A 16,626-nucleotide genomic window follows, 5' to 3' on the forward strand; every position below is an offset into this window, starting at 1 on the left:
CATAAGATTTTCCTACCATTCCAGGCAACATCCTGGTAAACCTCCTCTGCACTCGTTCTAAAGCTTCCACATCCTTCCTATAGTATGGCGACCAAAACTGCACACAATACTCCAGATGAGGCCGCACCAGAGTCTTATACAACTGCAACATGACCTCAGGACTCCGGAACTCAATTCCTCTGCCAATAAAGCCCAGTACACCATATGCCTTCCTCACAGCACTATTTACCTGGGTGGCAACTTTCAGAGATCTGTGTACATGGACACCAAGATCCCTCTGCTCATCCACACTACCAAGTAGCCTACCATTAGCCCAGTAATCCATCATCTTGTTATTCCTACCAAAGTGAACGACTTCGCACTTAGCTACATTGAATTCCATTTGCCACATTTCCGCCCAGCTCTGCAACTTATCTATATCCCGCTGTAACCTACCACTTCCTTCCTCACTATCCACAACTCCACCGACTTTTGTGTCATCCGCAAACTTGCTTACCCAGCTTTCAAGTCCTTCCTCTAGATCATTTATAAAGATAACAAAAAGCAATGGTCCCAAAACAGATCCTTGTGGTACACCGCTAGTAACTGCGCTCCAAGATGAACATAATCCATCAACTACTACCCTCTGTCTCCTTCCAGCCAGCCAATTCCTAATCCAAACCTCTAATGTATCCTCAATGCCATACCTCCGAAGTTTTAGCATTAGCCTACCATGGGGAACCTTATCGAACGCCTTACTAAAATCCATATACACAACATCTACTGCTTTACCCTCATCCACTTCCTTGGTCACCTTCTCAAAGAACTCAATAAGGTTTGTGAGGCACGACCTGCCCTTCACAAAACCATGCTGGCTATCCCTGATCACGTTATTCCTACCCAGATGTTCATAAATCTTATCCCTTACCATTCTCTCTAAGACTTTGCCCACCACTGAAGTCAGACTCACTGGCCTATAGTTACTAGGGCTATCCCTACTCCCTTTCTTGAACAATGGGACCACATTCGCTATCCTCCAGTCCTCTGGTACTATTCCTGTTGACAACGACGACATAAAAATCCAGGCCAATGGCTCTGCTATCTCCTCCCTAGCTTCCCATAGGATCCTGGGGTAAATGCCATCAGGCCCAGGAGACTTATCTATATTCATCCTTTCCAATATTCCCAAAACCTCTTCCCTGCATATTTCCAGGGCATCCATTCTAATTATTTGTGATTCCATATTCACATCAGCAACAGTGTCCTGTTCCTGAGTGAATACTGATGAAAAGTACTGATTTAATGTCTCTCCAATCTCCTCCGCCTCCACACACAACTTCCCACTACTATCCTTGACTGGACCGATACCTACCCTAGTCATCCTTTTATTCTTGACATACCTATAGAAAGCCTTTGGGTTTTCCCTAATCCTACCAGCTAAAGACTTTTCATGTCCCCTTCTCGCTTCTCTTAGCTCCCTCTTTAGCTCCTTCCTGGCTACCTTATAACTCTCAATCGCCCCTACTGAACCTTCACGCCTCATCTTTACATATGTCGCCTTCTTCCCTTTCACAAGGGACTCCAATTCCTTACTAAACCACGGCTGCCTCACAAGGCCCTTTACACCATGCCTGACTGGTACATACCTATCGAGGACACGCAGTAGCTGCTCCTTGAACACTCCCCACATCTCATTAGTGTTCTTCTCTTGAAGCCTGTTTTTCCAATCCACACATCCTAAGTCATGCCTCACTGCATCATAATTTCCCTGCCCCCAGCTATAGCTCTTGCCCTGCGGCACACGATTATCCCTCTCCATCACTAAAGTAAAAAAGGAGATGCTCAGTAACAGCAGTTACCATTCTCTCGAAGCTGCACAGCTGTGTATGCACACGAGTGTGTAAGTCACTCCAAGGTTCTGCATGCTGCAATTAACATCAGCAGCCCAATCAGGGCACTAACTTCCAATTCCAGAATTGTATAGATCTTGAGGAGACACAACCACAAAAGTAGATAGGATGCTGCTAACAATGAGTATTATCTACAAAAAATACAGCAGGAATTCCTTAGACAGCACCTTCCAAACTCATGACCTCTACAAGGTCAAGGGCAGCAAACATATGGTAACTCCACCCATTGCAAGATTACCCCCCAAGCCAAACACTATTTTGACTTGGAAATACCTCGCTGTTCCTTCAATGTCGCTGGGTCGTAAGTCCAGAACTCCCTCCTTTAATGGCATTATGGGTTCATTGATAAATGGACTGCAGCAGTTCAAGAAAGCAGCTTACCAACACCTTTTCAAGTGCAATTAGGGCTGCACAATCAATTAATATTGTCCCGAACCCAAAAATGAATAAAAGATAGACAATCACAGGAGAAGAAATAACATGGAACAGGAGTCTCAGACTGGTTGAACAGTGAGGGGAAAATCCCACTAAAAATTAGTTGAAATTTCTGCACACGATGCCCACAATAAAATAAGGGTGGAGGAAGGAATTATGCATTGCGAAGAATGGAGACACACCTCAGGATTACTCGGACATGGCCACAAAACAAAAAACCAGGACTTAAGAACTAAACATTGCAGTGCATCACACATTTAAGCAATGCAGGGAAAAGAGAGTGGGGAGGTCAAGTAATTCAGGATAACTTAATAGCAGTGAAGAAAATGGACAAAGCTATCAGCAAGATAAAGAATCCATTCGAATCAAGTTGAAAGATAAATCATTTGAATAAGTGTGATCTATAAACCACTTAACGAAAGAGTGATGGAATATGCAGGGAAGTTACATAATTCAGTAAGAAGCGGATAAGGCATTGTAGGAAATTGCAACTACACAACTATGATAAAATAAGGTTAATAGACTGGAGAATAGCAGATTCTGATGAGCTGCAATTAGAACTTGGGGAAAATACAATGGGCAATTATATTGGCAGACAACGATGTACAACAATAATACAAACATTTAAAAGTGTTTAACAAAGTGCAGGCAAAACATATTCCATGAACTAGAAAAGGACAAATTGAACATGAGAGAGACTTTATGGATGAATAAAGACTTAAGAAACTGAGGGTTAGGAAAGAGGCAAACATGAAATTAAGACAGTAACAGCAGAGGACCATACATCAAAAGGGAATACGGAGAAAGTTAGAGAGCAGTATTTTTAGAAAGGTTCAAATGGCAGACAGAAACAAGGAAATTGAACCAACATGGATGAGGAAAAAAATGGCCAAGTATCTTAGAGGTACCATTAACAAGAATAAGGCAGCCAATGATGGGAGTAAGACCATTAAGAAATAGAATGATAATTTGACAGGTAACACAGATAGCAAACATATTAATTATTTTACTTTAGTGTTTATCAGGCAGTCATATTAAATGATTGGATGAGCAAGTGATTTTAATATTAAATAAAGATGATGTATTGAATAAACTAAAAGTAGAAAGCTCTGATCCAGAAAAATTGCATCCTATGTATTTTAACAGAATCTAAGAGAAAACAGTGGCATTACAACTTATTTAGGATCCAACAGAAAAACATGCCAAAGGACTGGTGGTTAGCTAATACAATTCATGTGGTTAAGAAGGAAGACAGAACATGCCCAGGAAACTGTGGTCAGTTTAACCGTTGTTGGAAGATAATGGGATCCTTTCTAAAGGACAGGACAGAACATTCAAAAATGAAAAATAATTACAATTAGTAACATGAAATGCAAAAAAAAACGTGGTTTGGCTAACACCTAGATTTTGAAGGAAAAGAGAGATTAGCAAATAGTAATGCTGCAGATGGAATTTATCAGCGTTTTCAAAGAGGACTTTGATAAGATGACCTAGAACATAGTAATAAGGTCAGGGAATGTGGTCAGGTGACAAGTGGCAGAATGGATTGCTGGCTGACTTCAAGACAGAGCGCACAACGCAGGAATAAAGGCTAGTTATTCAGAGAGGCAAAAGGTGGAAAGTGGTGTTCCACAAAGACCTTAGTTGGTACCTTTGATATTCATAATTCACACTGATGATTTGGACTGAAGTCAAAAACAACTTCCAAATTTGTAGATCCCACTAAATAAGGGGTGGGATGAAAGACTGCAACAAATTAAGGAAGAAAACTTGCAGAATAAAATGTGAGGTGCTGCATTTTGGGAAAGCAAATCTTAGCAGACTTATACACTTAATGATAAGGTCCTCAGGAGTGTTGCTGAACAAAGAGACCTTAGAGTGCAGGTTCATAGCTCCTTGAAAGTGGAGTCGCAGGTAGATAGGATAGCGAAGGTGGTGTTTGGTATGCTTTCCTTTATTGGTCAGAGTATGGAGTACAGGAGTTGGGAGGTCATGTTGCAGCTGAACAGGATGTTGGTTAGGCCACTGTTGGAATATTGCATGCAATTCTGGTCTCCTTCCTATTGGAAAGATATTGTGAAACTTGAAAGGTTTCAGAAAAGATTGACAAGGATGTTGCCAGGGTTGGAGGGTTTGAGCTGTATGGAGAGGTTGAATAGGCTAGGGATATTTTCTGTGGAGCATCGAAGGCTGAGGGGTGACCAAATGGAGGTTTATGAAATCATGAAGGGCATGGATAGAATAAATAGACAAAGTCTCTTCCCTGGGGTGGACAAGTCCAGAACTAGAGGGCATAGATTTAGGGCAAGAGGGAAAGATATAAAAGGGACCTAAGGGGCAACCTTTTCACACAGAGGATGGTGCATGTATGGAATGAGCTGCCAGAGGAAGTGGCGGAGGCTAGTACAACGACAACATTTAAAAGGATGGGTACATGAATAGGAAAAGTTTGGAGGGATATGGGCCAGGTGGGATGAGATTGGGTTGGGATATCTAGTTGGCACAGACAACTTGGACTAAAAGGTCTGTTTCAATGCTGTACATCTGACTCCAATAGGTAAATAATTAGCAAATAAAAGTTCAGCACAGATAATTGTGGGGAAGTATACTTTAGTAAGAGATAGGGAGAACGCTCATGACGTGGAATATGCAAGTCGAGGTGAAAGGCAAGGAACAAAATGGATCTTATATTATAAACTTAAACAAAATTATCACCAAATATCAAGGCCATAAACAACAGAAACCAACCACTAAGGTTTATTTATTTATTCAGATGGAATTAAACTGGGATAAGTTATGCTAAACCTGCATCGAGCCTTCTTTAGATTACATCTTTTATTTTACTTGTCCATGGGACGCAGGATGTCCCTGGCCAGGCCAGAATTCATGGTCCAGCCTGAAATGACCAGAGGGCAGTTAAGAGTCAATCACTACTGTGGATCTGGAGCGATACATACAACAGACCAAGAAAGGGCAAGTGATTTCCTTCCCTATAGGACAGTGAACCAGATAATTTTTATGACATTCAACACTGGCTCCCTGGTCACTATTAGGCCACCTTTTATTCCAGCACTTGATTAAATTCAAACTTCACTATCTGCCATGATGAAATTCCAGCCAGTCTCCAAGATCTTTAATCTGGATTTCTGGATTGTTAGCCCATCAACATTACCACTACACCACCTCCTCATCACTGCTGCATGCAGTTCTCCTCACCATAACATGATGGGATATGGAGAAAATGGAGAGAAAATGTACAAGATTCCAAAAACATGTGAGAATATGTATCTGGAAAGAATCGACAGGGCTGATATTTTTCTCTTGGAAAAGAAAACGTGGCCGAGAAGTCACCTCAGCCGATGTCTTCATAAGTGACAAGTTTTGTTAGAGTGAATACAGAGAGAATGTTCCCACTTTGTGGAGTAGATGATAACTCGAGGCCATCAATAGAAGTTAGGGAGCATGAGATCCCATGGGAAATTCAGAAATAATCTTTCAAATGAAAGAGTGATGAGAAAATCAAACTTACTGAAACAAACTGCCTGGCCTTCAGGATGGCACCATACAACCCTGTCACGGCAGACACTGCAGGATGTGTCAGAGTGCCAACACAGATACTACCATTCTATGTGGAGCACCACCAACCATCTACGCGGCCAATGTTGTCTATCTCATACGCTGCAGGCAAAGATGCCCTGAGGCAGGTTACACTGGCGCGACCGAGCAAAGGCTATAGCAACGGATGAATGGACATTGCATAACTACCACCAGCCAGGAGTGTTCCCTACCAGTTGGGGAACACTTCACCGGTCCGGGACATTCAGCCTTAGACCTTCAGGTGACCATGCTCCAGGGCAGGCAACAATGCAAAGTGGCCCAGCAAAGGCTGATAGCCAAGTTCAGTACCCATGAGGATGGCCCCAACCAGGACCTTGGGTTCATGTCACAGTACACGTGAGCCCACTACACTATACAGACTCTTACACACATACTCCTACAGACCCTCTCTCATATGCTCTCACACCTCCTCTCCTCTCTCTCTCCCTCCCCCCCCCCCACACACACACACAGACTTATACCTCATTATACGGTCACAGACAAACACAGACACACTGTCCCCACTGTGCACACACAAGTTTGTAGGGTGAATTTGTACTTGCAGAATTACATTTTATTTTGCTCAAAAACTGCATAAATCCATGTAAAATTCAGTAACTCCCGCTTTAGAGATAGAATCAGTCTGACCTAATATTGGGACACACAGACTTTTACTTCACACCTTCAATGAAATATCTGAGCTGAGATGGCATCTATTGTTAAAAGCTATCTTGAGAATGTAACTTTAAAATGTTCTGGGATTTACACATCAAGGAACTGAAACTAACATGATCATTCTAAAAGATGTAAGATCTCAGCTAAATTTGTTTAATATTACATTCAATGACACTGCAATCCTGTTGCTATAGAGTCTGTGTCATTTGATTCTGTTCCACAACCACCTGAAGAAGGAGCAGTGCTTCGAAACCTAGTGATTCCAAATGAACCTTGTGTGATTTTTAACTTTGTCCACCCCAGTCCAACACCGGCACCGCCAAGTCATTACTGAAACATGGGAGTGACTCAAAATGAATAGCACTGAACACATTTCAGAGATGCTAGGCAAGAATGAGGGAGAAGAGAACAGATGGTTATTCGACTTGGGGAGCCACCAGTCTAAAACTAAAACATTAAAAACCACAACACCAGGTTATAGTCCAACAGGTTTAATTGGAAGCACTAGCTTTCAGAGCGCCGCTCCTTCATCAGGTGGTTGTAGAGGACACAATTGTCAGGCACAGAATTTATAGCGAAAGTTTACAGTGCGATGTAACTGAAATTATACATTGAAAAATATCTTGATTATTTGTTAAGTCTCTCGTCTGTTCAAATGACCATTTACATCACACTAAACTTTTACTATAAAGTGTGTCTTACAACTGTGCACTCCACAATCACCTAAAGGAGGAGCAGCTCTCCGAAGGCTAGTGCTTCCAGTTAAATCTATTGCACCACAACCTGGTGTTGTGATTTGTAACTTTGTCCACCCCAGTCCAACACCAGCTCCTCCAAATCAGTCTAAAACTAGGTCCCCCTTGCTGGTTCAGCCGACTATCACTTCTCTGCTTTCCTTGTACTGACTTCCGCATCCCTCAACAGATAGCCTTGCTGAGCTGTCTTATCCTCATCCTCACCACTTAAGCCATAAGCAATTGATGCTGACATTCTTTCTTCTTTCAAAGGCCTGATCTGGTTTTATTTGGGTAGTCTGATTTCAGACCTTCCTTTCAGGTACCACTTCCCTAACCCTAGTTGTTCACATATTCTCTATTCAGAATAAGTTAATTTCCTCAATCATACACCTTCTTAGTGTCTCAGTAAATAATTACTAACCATTTCCTGATGTGGTTTCATACCATTGTGGGTGGCACGGTGGCACAGTGGTTAGCACTGCTGCCTCACAGCGCCCGAGACCCAGGTTCAATTCCCGACTCAGGCGACTGACTGTGTGGAGTTTGCACGTTCTCCCCTGTCTGCGTGGGTTTCCGCCGGGTGCTCCGGTTTCCTCCCACAGTCCAAAGATGTGCGGGTTAGGTGAATTGGCCATGCTAAATTGCCCGTAGTGTTAGGTAAGGGGTAAATGTAAGGGTATGGGTGGGATGCGCTTTGGTGGGTTGGTGTGGACTTGTTGGGCCAAAAGGCCTGTTTCCACACTAAGTAATCTAATCTAATCTAATCTAATCATTGTATTTACTCTCCTATGCAATGGCTACTTTTTAAAACATAACAATGTGAAAATTTCTATTGCGATGAGGAAAGATAAATTCATTAGTCTATCTTCCAGTGTCCTCGTAGTCACATTTACAAAGCTAATGGTGTTAACTTATCACAGTTATCAATTCCATCAATTAAATCGACAACAGATTGAGATATACCATGAGGAAAGCCCCAATGATAGTGCGCTCTGGGAACTGTAAATGTAAAGCCATTTTCCCCCTCAAGCCTGCAATACATCTCAAACAATTCATATGTACATCCCAAAAGATTAAATTCTGAAAGTAATGGCTGCAACTAAATAAGCATTGACTGTTTCCGCCACTCTCCCAAAGAAACTGGTTCCATGGATTGACCAATCTCAGTACTATATTAGGCAAATGTGAAGACTGCAGATGGTGGAGATTAGAGTCGAGAGTATGGTGCTATAAAAGCACAGCAGGTCAGGTAGCATCCTGATGAAGGGCATTTGCTCGAAACATCGATTCTCCTGCTCCTCGGACGCTGCCTGACCCACTGAGCTTTTCCAGCACCACACTTACAATCTCAGATTAGATTCCCTACAGTTCCTTTGGCCCAACAAGTCCATACTGACCCTCTGAAGGGTAACCCACCCAGACCCATTTCCCTCTGACTAATGCACCTAACACTATGGGCAATTTAGCATGGCCCAATTCTTCTGACCTGCACATCTCTGGATTGTGGGAGGAAACTGGAGCACCCGACGGAAACCCATGCAGACACGGGAGCATGTATTAGTTAACAGTATTAGTTAACCAGTACAGGTTCACTAAACTACTGTTTCTGTACACTGGTTGAGCATTTTCCTGCCAGGTGCAGGTCGGATACTCAGGGACCACTGTACTCGACAAGGTAAATCAACTTATCATAATCCACACTGTCCAGGCCCTTCAGAATTCCAAAAACAGAAAAAAAAGTGTATCAGCTCGCAACCTTCTCCCTTCTGGGAAGACGATGTCCAATTAACCCACACTGCACAGGTCACATGACTTCCTTCAGTGCCACATGTTTCAATGGCTCTGACAAGATTACTGAGTGAGTTAATGGTTAATTTCTCAGAGATAGCAACTTTGAAAGACAATGTCAAAAATACATCTTCCAAATGAGAGGATTAAAAAGGTCTGCCTAAAGGATGTCAAGTTAACAAGAAAGAATCAACCATTATATAAAAGGCAGAACACAGAACAATACTATGCAGGGGCACATTCATTTAACTGTTTAATGTACGGTGCAATGCCAGCTCCTGGCTTGATTTTGCAATGGGCCTTTTGCTAATCAGACATCACTGTCAGAACGAAGGCTAGCTACATAAGAAGAAGAGCAATGTTCCCAACTTTAAAAAAAAAATGGCAGCCACAATCACAACTAATGACAAACTCAACAATTACTCCAGGGAATGCTGCAAAACACTGCTGGGGTCTGGGTCTGCAATTCTCCACAACCAACTCCGGATTTCAATCTTGCCACAATGGATAGTTGCCAACTGGAGGCCAGGCACTTCCTTCAATTTTCAGGCTAACTCGTTTTTAGCTTTTTAACTGAATCCACATGTAAACACTGCAAGGAACCCAAAAGGTGGTTTGATACAGAAAGTGGCATTGATGCAGAGAGATGTAATGCAAGAAAACAGCTTTTCATCCAAGTATACATAAACACTAAACACAGAAAAGGCCACATTATGCACTGCCTTCTGCATAAGACCCACAAAAAGTCATACCCTGAATGGAAGAGCAACACAGTTCAGTTCCTTTACATAGATACCATGAATAATTGACAATGCAGCCAGTGTAACAAGCCCATCTACACAGTAACTGATGCATCCAAACAATGAAACAACTATAAATGCAAATGAAGCACAAAAACCAAAAGGGTGAATTATGTATTACACAGAATGAGCTCCACAGACACAGCTATTTGAACTCTTTCTTCCTCCGCCAAAAAACAATCTTTCCAAGAACAGGATTTTATCTTTTTTTTGACCACCAGGGGGTCTTGAAGGGAAGAGTATACTATTGCGTGTATACTATTGCAACATCCTTCAAAACAATCTATGCAAACCACATTTCTGAAGCAGCGACAAAACCCTCGAAAGACAAAGGGGTCATTCAGTGACAATGCAGGTTGCTGCTCGACAATGTGCCACGTGTGTAGGGACACACAATTCCTCAGCCAGCAGCAGAGGATTCCATCTGCTGCAGCCGTTAACCAGGGGATTAGAGTGCACTTTAATCAGCTCTGAAAACCTATCGTGAAAATTCAGTGTGTTTTAACACAGCAGGGAAAATCCCAAAAGCCAAAACAAAATGGGAGAATAAAGGCTGTTGTGGGGTCCCAGATGCAATCCAAAGACAGAACATTGGAGCAGTAGCCTATTCAGACTTCTGGGCTTCCTGCACGGTTTAGTAAGATCAGGCTGGTCTGACTGCGGTAGCCTCAGCACCGCCTCACCTCTCCCCGCTCCTAGCGGGGCTCCCTACCCCTCACCACCTCTGACACACACCTTCCCCCCCCCAATTCTTTACCTAGGTTTAAGTCTCCTCCACAAGAAAGGGTATTCCCTGGTGCACATTCCAAGTTTCCGCAAAATTTCATACTTGAATAAGATCACCATGCAGTCTTCCAAACTCCAACGGGTAAAGGCCCAAACCGTCCAGCCTTTTTCATGACAGACTTCGTCCCAGGAATGAGTTGTAAGAATTTCTCTGTACTACTACTACTACTACTACTACCAATGCAATAATCTTTGTAAAAAGAATGCAAACACTGCAGACAGCAACTGACGATCTGGTCTCCAGAAGGCACGGTACAACTGTACAATTGTTTCAGGCAGTCAGGTTCACCATAAATGACAAGAAATAGAAGCAATAATAAACTGAAATACTACTGGGGTAAAAACAATAACTGCAGATGCTGGAAACCAGATTCTGGATCAGTGGTGCTGGAAGAGCCCAGCAGTTCAGGCAGCATCTAAAGCGCAGCGAAATCGACGTTTCAAGCAAAAGCCACTGATTCAGATACTACTAGGGGTGTCATTTGCACAGAAAGGTTCTCAAAGAATTTGAAGTCCTGAATCTTTTACATTAAAAAAAAGATTAAATCGAGGCTAAAATGTCAATAGTCTTAGCAATTGGATTACAGTTAGAATCTCATCAGCTGCCCTCCCAAGGATACAAACTCCTGGTCGGGTTCTGACCATGGGTACTGCGACACCTCACCTAAACAGTCAGGCTTGACAAATGAATGTGCAAAGCTGGTACCCACAGGATGTGTCACCTTGTAGGTAGTAAAGCTAAACTGAAGCTTTCCTAATTCATGGACAGACAGGCTAGACAGGAACCACCAAATGCCAATTAGGAACAAGCACGGAAGTCCTGACAAGAGAGAAATTGACAACCACTGCCTGACGGATTACAGTTCAGTAAATTGGGAATCAAAATCCATCACATTCTGCTGACAGTTAGTGACTCAGTGTAATGGTCACCTGATGGCAAATGCATTATTGAAGCAGCAAAGGAGTCGCACAATCACTGTGCTCGTCAACACCCAAGTAACACACATTCCACCACCACAGTACCTGCTGGAACACCACACTCAAGCCACAAAGTTAAGAGGTATCGTAACTACACTGAACTGTTCATCATGCTTCCTCAGGCTAATAGAAGGTTCTAACAGAAGACGACAATTGGAAAAGCAAAAGTTTAAGAGGAGCAATGATGTGGAGGTGCCCATGTTGGACTGGGGTGGACAAAGTTAAAAATCACAACACCAGGTTACAGTCCAACACGTTTAATTGGAAGTACAAGCTTTTAGAGCACTGCTCCTTCGTCAGATACCTGGTGGAGCAGGATCACAGGACACACAATTTATAGCAAACGATCATAATCTCATACAACTGATGTGACGTATTGAACAAACCTAGATTGCTGTTAAGTCTTTCATCTTTTAAACTGGGTTGCAGGTTCGACTCATTAATATGTAAATCCCAGAACTTCTTTCAAGTCACATTCCCGAGATAATTTAAGGTTTTTATAACAAAAGGTGACATCTCGGCTCAGACAATGCATTAAAGGTGTGAGGTTAGAGTCTGTCTATATTCCAATCTTGAGTCAGACTGATTCTATTTCCAAAGTAGGAATTTATAAAATGTCACATGGATTGACTGCCTAAAGATTTTATGATTTTTGAACAAAATAGCGTGCATCTGCAAATGCAAATTCACCCCACAGACTTATGTGCGTGCGTGCATGTAAGAGCACACGCACGCAAGACAGAAAGAGAAAGCATGCAAGAGAGTGAGCGAACGAGATGGAGTGAGAGAGACAAGAGAGTGCGCGCGCATGCACGATAGCATTTGTGCACCAGTGATGGAGTATATGCTTGGAGAGGGTGTGTACATGGGTGAGAGTGCAGGGGGTGGATGTGCGCGCATATGAGGGGGGATCTGTGTGACAGAGTATGTAAGTTTGTGTGTTTTTGGGTGCTTGTGATGACCCAAAGGCATGGTACTTTGGTGAAACAAAGCAGGTGCGATGACAACAGATGAATGGAAATCACGCAACAATCGCCAGCCAGCAATGTTCCCTCCCAGTCAGGGAACACTTCAGCGGAGAGGGACAATCGGTCTCAGATCTTCAGGTGACCATCCTTGAAGGCGTACTTCCGGATACGCAACAACGCAGAGTTGCCAAGCAGTGACTGATAGCAAAGTTTGGCACCCACGAGGGTGTCCTCAACTGGGACCTTCGGTTCATGTCACACCTCAGGTGACCCCAGTACACCACACACACACTCCATCACACACTATTAAGCACGCGTGCAGAGCACACACACTCTCCCCACCACATACACATACCTATAAGTTCATGGAATGACATGCATTTGCAGAATTGTTATTGCAGATGCATTGTATTTTGTCCAAAAAGCACGCAATCTGTAGGCAGTCAATCCGTAACATTTTATAAATTCCTACTTTGGAAATAGAACGAGTCTGACTCAAGATTGGAATACAGACGGACTCTGACCTCACACCTTTAATGCACTGTCTGAGCCAAGATGTCACCTTTTGTTATAAAACCTTAACTTATCTCGGGAATGTGACTTGAAAGAAGTTCTAGGATTTACATATTAAATGAATCAAAACCAGCAACCCAGTTTAAAAGCTGAAAGACTTAACAGCAAGTTAGACCCGTTCAATATATCGCATCAGTTGTATGACACTGTGATCTTCTGCAATAAATCATGTGTCCTATGATTCTGCTCCACCAGATATCTGACGAAGGAGCAGTGCTCTAAAAGCTTGTACTTGCAAATAAACCTGTTGGACTATTTATGGGCAGCCCGGTGGCACAGTGGTTAGCACTGCTGCCTCACAGCGCCAGAGACCTGGGTTCAATTCCCGCCTCAGGCGACTCACTGTGTGGAGTTTGTACATTCTCCCCGTGTCTGCGTGGGTTTCCTCCCACAGCCCAAAGATGTCAGGTGAATTGGTCATGCGAAATTGCCCGTAGTGTTAGGTGAAGGGGTAAATGTAGGGGTATGGGTGGGTTGCACTTCGGTGTGGACGTGTTGGGCCGAAGGGCCTGTTTCCACACTAAGTAATCATAACCTGGTGTTGTGTGATTTCTAACGAAGAGGAGCAACTGAAACCAGTTCAGCAGGGTAGTATCCTGAATGACAAGCACATGGTCACGGTCATTAGTTTCTCAAGTATTGGGGGCACCCTTTCATTTAAATAGTGGATTTTTACATTTGCGTACCTTATTTAGTTCCTCGATTCTTCGAATTAGAAAAGGGTTGCTTGATGAATTCTCAAAGTAGACATAATCTGGAATTAAGACAATAAGACTTTATTACCAAGTGTACAAACTCGTACATCTCTTTTTAATGGACTATTACAAGAATCACCCACAAGTGAGCTGGTGTTATCATGCAATTTGTGATGAGCTCATCACAGCTCAGAAAAAATAATGTTACTTGCATCACAGTAAGATGCTTTTGGTAGGACAGCATTTAAACCAACATGCAGCAATTACACATATTGTACAGTGGTCTGAGAAGATCATCCTTGCAGATTGCTCCATCATCACAGGTTGGCACGGCCAGAGGTATTTCATCCGAGGATGACAGCGCTCAAAATACTCTTTCCGGATTGAGCATCCAATAATGATAAAATGTATAAACATAAAAAGTGATTTCACAGCTCAAGTTGATCCAGATTTTACACAGATATGATTACATCACTCTCAGTCCACAATTATTTCATTCAAATCATAACCAGCAGAATACAAAGAGATATTTTGTATTCATTCGTGGGAGGTGGATGCCACGGGTTGGGCCAGCACGTAGTGCCCATCCCTTGTTGCCCTTTATAAGATGGTGCTATTCATCCTTTCACGCACCAGGGACTAATCTGCTTGGAAAACTATTGGAGAGAGAGAATGCAAGACAGGGTTTTATAGATCTACTAAGCCAAAAGGCATCAGTTGCCAAGACTGAGAAAAGGAAAATCTCCTTCACAGAGTAAGCAAGTAGAGAAGCAAAGAAAATCATTCAAAATCAACTGCATGACATGTGCAAATGCGCCCGAGATGGATGGCAGAGGACAGACTGATTGTCCTCCTCCATTCTGGTTTCTGGGTGAACACTTGGCTTTTCTGAACTGAACCACACGCTAACAAGTTAATAATGCCATGAGCAAGCCAAGAAACATGTGGCCCTATCCACTGATTCCACTGCTGTGCATCACTAGAATCTATTCCTAATAGGACACAGCCCAGCTTCATACATTGATGATACTCACATCGTACTTGTTCCCAACAGCATCTGGCTTCTACCATCTACAAGGACAAGGTCAGCAGATATGTGGGGACACAACAATCTGAAAATTCCCCTCATTGCCACACACCACCCAGAACGTATCACCGTTCTTTCACTGTTAAAGTCAAAGCAGAGAACACTTTCTAACACCACTGTGGGCATCCCGACACCATGTGGATTGCAGTTGTTCAAGACAGCAGCTCACCACTTTCTCGAGGGCGATTCAGGGTGGCCAATAAACGCTGGCCTCTGCACCCACATCCCATGAAACAACAAAAGGAAAATGGAAAATAGCAAATCTTCAATATGCACAGGGGATAGGAAACAGACTTCCTGTAGATAACAAAAACGCATATACTGCTCCCGTGTAACTCTCCTATGTACCCCAACAGACCACATGATCAGACCAGGTGAGTCAACTACAGAGCAAGAAAGAATGGGGTTTGGAGCCAACATCCTGAATGCATGGACCCATGGCTAGCAAATCCATGGCCAGAAAGTGACTAAGAACTGGTCATTTTAAACATTACACGTGCTCAGACTAAACATCTTAGTAGTGCGGGAGGTGGAGTAGCTAAAAGAGTCATAGAATTGTTGAGTTATAGGGGTCTACAGCACACAAACAAGCCCTATGGCCTGACTTTTTCATGCCATCCAGTTTTCACAATTAATCTCGTCTCACTTGCCTACGTTTAGTCCATATCCCTCCATACCTATCCATCCATGTACTTGTCCAAACGTTTCTTAAAAATTGTACTCACCTTCACCACTCCCTCTGGCAGCCTGTTCCAGACTCTCACCATCTTCTGTGTGGGAAAAAAAAAATTGTCCCTCTGGGCCCTTTGGTATCCCTACCCTCTCACCTTAAACCTATGCCTCTAGTTTTAGACACCCCGCCCTGCCCCCCACCATGGGGAAAGGCTGTTGGCTAGCTACCTTATCTATGCCTCTCATGGTTTTATAAACCTCTGTAAAGTCACCCCTCAGTTTCCTATACTCCAGGGAAAATAATCCCAGCCTATCCAACCTCTCCTTATAACTCAAATCTTCAAGTCTAGGTAAAATCTTCATGAAAGATTTCTGCACTTTTTCAAGTTTAATAATATCCTTTCTATAGTACAGCAACTAGAACTGCACACAAGAGTCAAATGGTCTTGATTCCCAAGCGCAAGGATAAAGACCGCCTAAAAAACAGACAACTGGCAGCCAATAACTATTGGTCTGATGCTGCTACGACTGTTGACGAAAATAATGGCAAGATGCCTCAGTGAAACAGTTGAAATTAACACCAGGCGAAAGGGGTTCTTAGCAGACACTCCCAAATGCAAAGAAAACATTGTCATCCTCGAAATCATCATTAACGGAGCAAAGCATAACCGCAAGGACCTTGCAGTTGTCTTTGTCGATCTAGCAAAAGTGTTCGACTCATTTGGGCACAAGCTTCTATTCAAAGCTTTACAGAGAACACAACTCCCCAAAGCCTTTGTAGGTCTGATCAAAGATCTCTACACTGGCAACACAATCGTGGTGGAAGGGAACGGTAAGTGTCCCACCCCAAAAGACTTTGAGGGGGGCGTAAAGCAGGGCGCTCTGACCAATTTTATTTACCATCGCTCTGGATCGTCTGGTATGCTCTCTGGAGAAGGCCAACTCA

The 16,626-nt window shown here is 43.0% G+C and overlaps 1 protein-coding gene across 3 annotated transcripts in view; it reads right to left on the reverse strand.

Annotated features, from left to right (window-relative positions):
* LOC132836779 (metastasis-associated protein MTA1-like) overlaps nucleotides 1–16,626 on the reverse strand; it is a 127,391-nt gene that overhangs the window by 71,803 nt on the left and 38,962 nt on the right. For all 3 annotated transcript variants that reach the window (XM_060856241.1, XM_060856240.1, XM_060856239.1), the window contains exon 2: nucleotides 13,913–13,980. In XM_060856241.1, the coding sequence (XP_060712224.1) occupies nucleotides 13,913–13,980 (68 nt within the window). The remainder of the gene's footprint in view (nucleotides 1–13,912; nucleotides 13,981–16,626) is intronic.

Source organism: Hemiscyllium ocellatum, chromosome 47 (genome assembly GCF_020745735.1).
Source record: "Hemiscyllium ocellatum isolate sHemOce1 chromosome 47, sHemOce1.pat.X.cur, whole genome shotgun sequence".
NCBI classification, from domain to species: domain Eukaryota; kingdom Metazoa; phylum Chordata; class Chondrichthyes; order Orectolobiformes; family Hemiscylliidae; genus Hemiscyllium; species Hemiscyllium ocellatum.